This window comes from Pelecanus crispus, chromosome 5, assembly GCF_030463565.1.
Source record: "Pelecanus crispus isolate bPelCri1 chromosome 5, bPelCri1.pri, whole genome shotgun sequence".
In the NCBI taxonomy this organism is placed as follows: domain Eukaryota; kingdom Metazoa; phylum Chordata; class Aves; order Pelecaniformes; family Pelecanidae; genus Pelecanus; species Pelecanus crispus.
Genome location: NC_134647.1, coordinates 19963237 through 19972950, shown reverse-complemented (window position 1 = coordinate 19972950; position 9714 = coordinate 19963237). Strand labels below are relative to the sequence as shown.

Here is a 9714-nt window from a genome sequence, read left to right as displayed (position 1 = left end):
CGCGCTCTGCCCCGCGCTCACCCCCCCAAAAAGACGAGGGGGCCGGCTCGGGCGGGGGGGGGGGGGCCGCGGCGGGACCCCCGCCCCGAGCTCCCGCCGGCCTCTTCCCCGCGGCCTCGCCTGACTTCGGACTTGCAAAACGGCGAAGTGCTTTCCAACACGACGTTAACGTTTTGCCAGGTTTATTTTACTTGTTATACACAGACGATACAAACGGGCAAAAACCGAAACATTTCTCAATGGAGCATGTACTGGTATAAATTATTCAGTTCCACAGACGCAACAGAACAAATATAAAAATCACAACATTCGATTTACAGAAGAGTCAAAAATATACACACGTTTATGACCCTGAATTTCTATTAGGAAATTTCCCCGTCGAGTGTAATCTAGACTGAATATTTAGCCTGATGCATATTTCAGTTTGTAATTGTTTTTTTCCCCATATAAAAATGCGTTAATTGTATAGATTTGCTACTCAAAATTCGAAGACTTACTATTCTGCTTCGCCGGGGGGGGGGGGGGAGGGCGGGAATGGAGGGAGATCTGGAGGGATATTAGTTCTCCTTCATTAATATAATAAGAGGTTCACAGGAAAGATCGCTCTCGCTTTCGATGTGCATTTTATTCCCCAGGAAGTCAGATCTCGGTTAGCTACTTTATGAAAAAGTCAATTCCAAAACTAAATGCAGTAAAATATACAACTCACAATTCATCTTCACTGGACTACACTATGGTTACCAACAATTCAGTCGTCTATATCTTTTTTTTTTTTTAAGATTATTCATTACAAAGATTTACAGCAATATAAAGAAAGAGGGGGAAACTGCAAAGAAATTTGAGAAGAGTTTGTCAGCATATTTGGCACCTGCAGGGACCAGTAATGGATTTGGCACTTGGGGGCGGGGGGGGGGGGGGAAGGGGGAGGAATACCACAAAAATAATAATATTGCTGATGTCGAGCTACTCCTTTTAAAGAAAAATACAGAGGCAGTTAATTTTGCTTTTGGAAGGCGTCATGCTACTTTAATCGACTTTCCTACGAGACGTATTTGTGTTCTTTTGAAGGGAAAGCTCAGCTATTCCTTAGCTGTGTTAGCCCAGGGCACAGCGTAATTATTTCATGCGAGGAATTGCAGAGAAAGTGAGAAACCCATTACTCGCTGCTACAGCTACGGACCACTCTACATTTCCAGAGGCATTTAGAAAGAGTGTTTACCTGGGGAGGGGCAGGGGGAAGGGGGAGCAAAGAGGGGGGGCGGGATAAAGGAATTTAAACAGGATCTAAGTTTTGTGACTTAACAGTGGAAACAAAAAAAAAAAAAAATCCAAACAAATAAGAAGGAAACAGAACCAAAGAAAAGTAGTTGGTTACAAGAAATTAGATACTATGTACAGGCATTTCACAGGCTTTTTTCCCCCACTATTACTGTTATCCCCTAGGATCCATCCGTGGTAGAAGGAAGGAAGCGCTGCACGGTTTGAGAGAGTCTAAGCATCCTACTGAGCGGTGGGTTTGGAGCGGCGGTGCCCCCCGCGCCCCCGGGCCGGGCGGGGAGCGGGGCGGGGGGGCGGCGGCAGCCGCGGCTCTGCCTGCCTGCTTCCCTGCCTGCTTCCCTGCCTGCTTCCCTGCCTGCTTCCCTGCCTGCCGGGCCGGGGCCGGGGCCGGGGCCGGGGGTACGGATGGGGCAGCTAGGGGCGGGGGTCAGTGCGCTATGGCGGAGGAGTTATTGTGCAAAAGGACGGCGGGGCCGGGCGGGCCGCGCCTAGCTGTGCGAGTAGAAGCCGTAGTAGCCGATGTCCTTGGCGCAGGTCTTTTCGCAGTCCCGCTGGGTGAGCACCTCGCTCTTGAGGGGCGAGGAGCTCTCGGACACCGGGGTGTCCGAGGGGGAGATCCGCCTCCTTTTGGCCTGCTCGTAAATCCCAGAATCGGAGGAGTCGATGGACTTAATGGACGACGGCGTCTCGATCCAGCTGGAGTCGGACAAATCTTTGGGCTTGGAGTCCTCGGCGCCCGGCAAGGGGGACCGCTCGGGGGCCAGGCTCTCCGCCTCCTCCCCCAGGTAGGGGTTGCCGGCGGCCATGCGCGCCGCCGCCGCGCTGTTGGGCCAGCAGGAGAGCACGGAGCCCGACTTGCTGCAGTACTGCGGGGGGCTGCGGGCCCCCCAGCCCGAGGGGTCGGCGTAGTAGCCCAGCGGCCGCCCGGCGCAGCCGGCCGCCTGCAGCGGCAGCGCCTTGACGCCGGCGGCCGCGTAGGAAAGCAGCGTGGCCGCGTTGCCGGCGAAGTCGGTGGCCGTGTCGTAGGCGGAGGCGGCGAAGTCGAGGCGGTTGTTGGCGGGGGCGACGAACCAGCGCTGCGGCGAGGGGGCCCCCGGGTCCTCGGCTTGCTGTGGGGAGAGCAGCCCGTTGGTGTGGGGCACGCTGCGGTCGGCGCCGGGCCCCGGGCCGGCTCCTGCCCCGGGGTGGAAGCGGGACTTGGCGTAGTTACTCACGAACTGGTCCTGGAGGAAGGAGCCGGCCATGGCGTAGCGGGCCCCGGGCACGATCTGCGAGCGGGGCGAGTCGTTGGGGGAAGGCGTCAGCCGGTCCATGTCGCAGCCCGTGTAGATCCTGCCCGAGAGAAGGGGAGAGAGCTGGGTGTCCGCCGCAGCCCGGCGCCCTCCCCGGCCGGCCGCAGCCCTCGGGGCCGGGACGGGGCGGGCCGGGCCGGCGGCCGCCCCAGAGCCCTGCGGGCCTGCCCGGCGGCTGCGCTCCCTCTCCGGGCTCGGCCTCCGGCGCCCGGAGCGCCGAGGGCCTCGGCGGGGGCGCGGGGGGGGGAGGCACGGGGAGCAAAGCTTTCGGAACCGGCTGGCCCTTGGCGAGCAGGGCCGAGAGCTTTGCTCCGGCCGCAGCCCGGCAGCCCAGCGGCCCGAGATCCCGCGCGGTGACACGCTGACCGGCCCCGCCGCAGGCGCGGCAGGCAGCCCGGTCATTCGCCGCCGACGGCAGGAATGGCAGGCTACGGAATCGTATCGGCTGCTTAACACTTATTATTGGGAGTCACAGACGAACCATCAACATTTTACCGAGTTTAAATTAAGCTAATCTTTAAACACCTACTGTAGGAAATGTAAAACCAGACGCATCCAGTGTTCCCTGCGTGGCCTATATATAATTCTCCCATGCTGGGCTGCAATTTGCGATTATAAAAACTTTAATGGATGAATAACTACTATCTGTATTTAATTCAGGCTAAAACTGTGCTTTAATTAACCCTCCACGCCTCCTGGAATTTCTTATCCAAAATAAACTTGGCCCTTAAACAAATTCAACGTGCTAGACAACATTGAAGCTTCCCCCTCCCCCCGTCTCCTTTCAAGTGACGCCCTATAAAGTTTTTTTTCCCCTGTTGAAAAGGGAAAAGCACTCGCGGCTGGGGGCGAAGGCCACGCAGCCCTTTCTGAAGGCCGCGCATCTTCCTCGCCGAGCTCCCAGAAGAGCGGGCGGGCGCGGCCGCCGCCCCCGGTGGTACCGGGGCCCGGCGCTCCCCTCCCGGCAGCGGCCCGGGCCCCCCCGCCGCGACCACCGCAGGCCGCTCCCCGAGGGGAGCCGGAGCTCGGCCCCGGGCCCTTCTCGCACTACTTCGCGCCTCGGCGTCGTTTCCACCCTCGGCCCGAAATCCCGCTGCTGGGGGATGGCGAGCCGCTGTCGGGGCTGAGGGAGGCTTAAGCAGGCGCTGAAGATACGCGCGGGCTTAAGCGCTCCCAGGGAGGCCGCTGCCCGCCGCAGTTTAGAGAGGAAAAAGGAGGCTTCCCCTCCCAAAGCCGGAGCCCCGTCCCACAGACCCGGAGCTTGCAGCGGGGCAGGTGAGCTCCGAAGCCGCCCGCCCCCCCGGGGCGTGTGAGCCGCCCTGTGCCCGCCGCCTGCCGCCGGGCCCCGCTGGGCGGGGGGTCCCGGGGGGTCCCGGGCGGGCCGTGCCCCGGGCCGGCCCCGCTGGGCGGGGGGTCCCGGGCGGGCCGTGCCCCGGGCCGGGGAAGCCGCAGCCGCCGGCGCCTCCCGGGCCGGGGGTCCCCATTTGGCTCCCGAGGGCCGGGAAAGGAGGCGGCGGGAGGGGGGTCGGGGGCCGGTGCCCCCCCCCCCCGGCCGCACTCGGGGCGGCACCAGCGGCAGCTCCGGCGGGGGGGCGCGGCCCCTGGGTCAAAGGGCTGCGGCCGAGACCGGGCGGACGGGCGGAGGCAGCCCGGGGACAAACCGCGATTAAAAACTTCGGAGGCTTTAGCTCCACCCAGAAGGAAGAGGGGGGGAAACAAAAAAAAAATCCAACCCCAGAGAAGAACAAAACGAGACGAAGGAATCTTCCTCCGGAGCCCCGGAGTGTTGGAAGCCGGCGGGTTGCTCGGGGAGCGAGCCCGGGCTGCTCGGGTGCTTCTCTCGGAGCCCCTGCGCGCAAGTGAAACGGGAGCTTGGCAAGGGGCGCCAAGACCGGCGCCAGGAAAAACCGGCAGCAAAACGCCGCAAGTGCCAAGGCGAGGTGCGGGCTCAGGCGCGGGCAGCGCGGCCCCGGGCGCGGAGGTTGCGCGGGGCTGCGCGGAGCCCGGCCGCGGGTCAGCCCCGCCGGGGCAGCTTGCGGGGCCTCCCTCCCGGGGGGCTCTGGAGAAGCCTGGCGGACACATTTCGGTGCGAAACGAAGCCAGCCCGCGTCCTAAAGCTTCCCCCTTTGACATGTGTGTGCAGCCGGCAGGAGGGTAATAAAAATGCGGTTTACTTACGTGTCATAATTGTCTCGGAAGCCTTTTGCGAAAGGGTTGTGGTCTATTTCAGCTGTGTGATCTGGGGAAAGAAAGGATCAGAGCGCACGTTGTGAAAGCCTGAAAAATATACCTTACTGCGGCCAATGCTTTTTTAAAAGGATCAAGCTTTGCCCTAGTCCATCAAATTGCCTTTTAAAACGTGGAAAAATAAAGCTTTGGCATGCTTATAGATACCGCAGTCTAATTTAAGATTTACTTTATTGTAAAAAGTACGATAAAATTGAGTATTTAACCCCACGTCTTGAGACGTGTCAGTATTCCTGCTGCACGGGTATGAGTATATTTAAATGCAGAAATTAGGCAAAGCGTACCGCAGAACGGTAGCTGAGAGTTTACATTTGCATCGAGCAAAATAATTAAAGCGAGAACGCGGACTGAACATATGTCATCTGGAAAAGGGGGGCACCAGTCTGTAGCAAAGCCAGACCACTCCGAAACGTAGCCAGGCATTAACGAGATTTTAATTTGAGGAAGTTGCTCCGTTCCTCCCCGCCCCGGCGCGATCAATGAGGTTGTTAATTGATCTTTGCAGACTTAAGCTAGCGGCTTAGCAGCTAACTGAGCTGCTTCCGACCGAAGATAAGCGCCGCGGCTGAGCGCCCGGCCGCCGGCGGGATTCCTGCCCGGGCTGGCGGGAGGGCTGCGGGGCTCGGCCCCGGCCGAAGGGGGGGTGATGGGGACCCCCCCCCCCTCTCCCGGAGAGCCGGGGGAAAGGGGCGCAGCGGCCCGGCCTCGGCGGGGGGCCCTGCAGGGAGCGGGGGCGACCGCGAGCGGGATAAAGCGGGGAGCTCTTTACATCGGTGTTTTGGTAGGCGGTGACCGCTATGAACTGGGTCTCGGGGAAGGTGAAGGTCTGCACTCTGCCCGGCTGGTTCGTGTCCTCCGTCCCGTCTTCGTTCACCTCCACCACATGCAAGCGGGGCTGGTACTTGTGGAGGGACTGCAGAACCACCATCTGTCAGGCAGAGGAGAAGGAGGGAGGGGGCGGCGGGAAGAGGAGGACATTAGAGCGAGAAGGACCGGGAGAGCGATGCCCGCGGGCGGCGGGACCCGCGGGGACCCCGCCGCCGCCTCCCCGGGACGGCTGCGGGCTCCCCCGGGCAGCGCTGTCAGCCTGGGCAGCGCGCTCGGGGGCCGGGAGGCCCGTGGCGAAATATGCGGGAGGGCTGTCCTCACCACCCCCCCCCTTTTATTTCCACCTAACGCCAGGACCTTAAAAAAAAAAAAAAAAAAAAATACACGTCCTTTCGGAAACGGCAGGGTTTTGCCTGGAGCAATAAAAATAAGCCTGGCAGAGCGTCTGCGTTTCCCCGCACTGACCTGCCCGTTGTTGTTTGATGCTCCTTTATTGTTTGTGAGTTTTAGTTTCCCAAAGGAGATCTCCTGGCGCATCCAGTGGGCTCCCGTGTTGGGGGAGTCGGGGTGCATGTACACCCGGTTTCCTAAGCAAAGCGACAAAAAACACAGCCACATCACAGTCCTCGCATATACCCCGGCTCTGCCGCTGCAGCAGCACACGAGGTCGGAGGACCCCGTTGAAGTTAGCGGTATTTTACTGCCGAAACTCCCTTCATTTTAACCGAGAAGGATTAAAACGGCGTTTTCCGAACACGTTTTACTTTCTCCTCCACCCTTCTTTTTTTTTTTTTTTTATTTAAAAAAAGCATCATCGGCCCATTCTCGTTTAAGAAGTCGCCAGAGCCAGTCCACAAAGGCTTTAATTAATCATTCTCACCTACATATGTGTCGGGAAAAGTGTTAATTGGAGGAACTTGCCTTGTACATTGGTGTCCGCCTTGCCGCAAGGAACCCATTTGCCTCCCTGAAATCTCCAGTGGTTGGGATCCGCCAAAATTACATCCACAAAAATATTGTAGTGAGCCGTGGGGTCGAGACCAGAAATATTAAAGCTTAGGAAAGGGAACATGCGCCTATAAAAAAGGAAAGGGGAAAAGAAAAAAAAAAAAAGAGAGGAAAAAAGGGAAAGAAGGAAAGCAAGGCACCGGCAGCGACAGGCACGCGCGGAGGAGCCAGCCCCTTGTGCTTTATCCTCACGGCTCCCGGTAGCGACCGGGAAATAAAATATCGGGAGAAACTCCCTCCCCGAAACGTCGAGCTTTCCGCGGGTTCGGGGCGAGGGCAGCGGGCGCGGGGACCCGCGGGGCGGCGGGGAGGGCAGCCCCGGCGGGCACCGGCTCCGGCGGGCACCGGCCCCGGCCCCGGCCCCGCACAGGCGGGTACCGGCGGGTACCGGCGCTCCGGCGCAGGGGCCCCGGCGGCGGGCGGAGGCTCCCCCGGGGCGGCGGAGGCTCCCCCGGGGCGGCGGAGGCTCCCCCGGGGCGGCTCCCCCGGCGGCTCAGCCCCGGCACCCGGCGAGGGTCCGCGCGGTGGCTTACCTCCCCTGCTTCGTGATGATCATCTCCGTCTGGTGCCGGTGAAATTTCAGCCAGAGTGGCCTGTTGCACAGGTAGACCTGAGCCTTGCCGGGAACTAGCCCCGGCTGGGTGGAGGAGAACTGGTAGAAAGGCGCCCCTTGGTAGGAATGGCCGTACTGCTGGGGGTACGGGTAGCCCGCCGTGGGGTAGCCTTGCGGAGAAGAGTTGGACAGGAGGCTGTTATAAGCTCCGTTGGTGATCACAGGATGGTGAGCCATGTAGCGGCTGGGGCTGGCGATGGAGAAGGCTGGGTGAGCAGGTCCATGCTGGCTGGGGTAAGGGAACATGGTACTGGGAGCAGAGGCAGCAGACTGGGGCTGGCTGGACTGAGAGAGCAGATAGCGATCTGCAGCAGATCCATCGAAACTGTGACGAAGCTCAGAGACCCCGTCCAAGACGGGAGAGAGTTTATTTCTCTGGACGTCCCCTGGTGTGTCCTTGGAGTCAGGAAAATTGTCTGTATCTGACTGATTCGTCATCCCCCTGGTAATTTTTTTCAAAGGTGAACTTCTCTCCAGGTTGTCAGTGGTCGAGATAATGGGATGATCATGCAAGGCAAGCTCAGATCCGCCTGCATGTGGGTAACTGCTGCTCACATTGAGAAATTTCTTGGAGAGCATTATAGGGGGCGAAAGACAATGCTCCAGCTGCATAGCTCTAGCACCACAGTAATAACCCTTCAGTCCCTGGATCTGAAAGGGCTCCTTAGTATCAGAAGCTAGACATCCTGGGACCCTCACTAGACAGAAAGCACTTCATCCACCAAATGCTTCCCAAACGTTTGATTTACTTTTTTTTTTTTTTTTTTTTTTTTTTTTCCCCCTTCCCTGGGAGAAGAGATTGGCCAATTGACACTATGCAGCAATCAGGAAAGACTCACTTTTGATCTTGCTGCTTGTGGAGAGGATGAAACGGCTTCTGCCATTGGTTAACCGCTGACAGTAATTTAATTAGATAGACATTAATTAGGATAATCACCTGGCTCCTGGTCGCGACGATCACGGCAAATTGAAGGAGATGATTTTATTGTGAGATAGAAGGAAGGGGAAGGGGGAAGGGAAGAGTGTGTTTGCTGTAAGAGCTCATTATTATGTGACCTTTCCAGCTTTTTTTTTTATTTTTTTTTGGGGGGGGGGGTGGGGGGCTACGGCTGGAAAATAAATCAAAGCCCCTGCGATTCCCCAAATATTGCGCGCGTGTCCCCCGCCTTTGTGTGCCAGGGAGGAGACGGGGTGCTGGGGGCTTCGGGGGCGGCTGCCGGGGGCAGCGCCGGCCCGGGCGGCCGCTGCCCTCGGCTCCCCTCCGCAGTTGGCCCCCCCCTCCGGGCGCAGCCCCTCTCCCCCGGCTCCCGTGAGCCTCCCCCGGCGCCGCGCCCCCACCCCTGCCCACCCGCGCCTGCTTCGCGGGGGAAAAGGCGCCCTCCGCGCCCGCTGGCCGCGGCCGCCTGCCACCTCTTCTGAGTTCTGAAATAAGCAGCAGCCCCGCAGCCCCAGTGCCCTGGTGTATTTGCCGCCGGCTTTACGGGTTCTTTGCTAAATGAATATTTTATCCGGGAGCCGCGGCGCCGCAGCTTATCAGCAGCAAGCGCGGAAGGCACCCGCTACCCACCCGGCCCCGGGTTTCGTTCCGCTCGGTGCCCGTTTTCCCTCGGTGACGGCCCCGCAGGCAGCGCTGGGGGCAGGGAGGGAGCTTTTGTACCGCCTCGGCCGCCGCCTCGCCTGTCGGCAGGGCGCTGCCGCGGCCCGCGGCTCGGGCGGCCGCTGAGGAGCCCGAGCCGGGGCGGTGCCGGTGCCGCAGCCGCCGGCACCCCCTGCCCGCCGGCACCCCCTGGCACCCCCTGCCCGCCGGCACCCCCTGGCACCCCCTGCCCGCCGGCGGCCCCCGCCGAGCCCCGGCCCCGATCGCTGGCGGAGAGCGGCCCCGGCGCACCCTCGGGGAGGGGGCTGCGCCCGCCCAGGACCCCCCTTAGCGGGAGGGACCGGCCGGCGGGGCCCGCGGCGCGCCCCTGCCAGCCCCGGCCTCACGGGAAGCCGGGCCCTGCGAGGCGTGAAGATGCGCCCCAAGAGTTGAGGGGACTCGCTTTTGCCACCCCGCCTCTGCCCAGCAGCGGTCTCGGTTTCCCTTCCTAGGCAAGCCTGTGAGTTTTTAAAAGCACCGGTTTTTTGCCCGGGGAGGAGCTCTCTTCCTTCATTGTTCTTAGTATTTTCCCCTACGCGGTTTGGACCTCAGGTATTTTACAGATCGCGCCTCCTTCCAGGCGACACCGGCAGCCGGCTTCAAATTCCACTGAATTAACGCAGCCTGGATCATTGCATAATAAAACCGGCGTATAATCGTCTGAAGCCGGGCTGAAACTCTGCAAACTCAAACCCAGAGAAGACTAGAACCAGGATGACTTGTCAGAATGCGTATTTCAACGCTCTCAAATCCCACGGCCATTTAGTTTTTCTGTTGCTCAACCGTGAGCTAGTTCGGTTATTTGGTGTTTC

The 9714-nt window shown here is 60.0% G+C and overlaps 1 protein-coding gene across 1 annotated transcript; it reads right to left on the bottom strand.

Moving 5' to 3' along the window:
• Positions 1–1766: 1766 nt before the first annotated feature.
• On the bottom strand, positions 1767–7878 carry TBR1 (T-box brain transcription factor 1). Its single transcript, XM_075711362.1, is given in 7 exon segments — positions 1767–2610; positions 4749–4794; positions 4797–4809; positions 5587–5745; positions 6111–6232; positions 6567–6721; positions 7187–7878. Coding segments are annotated over 7 exon segments (2031 nt in total).
• Between the last annotated feature and the right edge of the window lie 1836 nt (positions 7879–9714).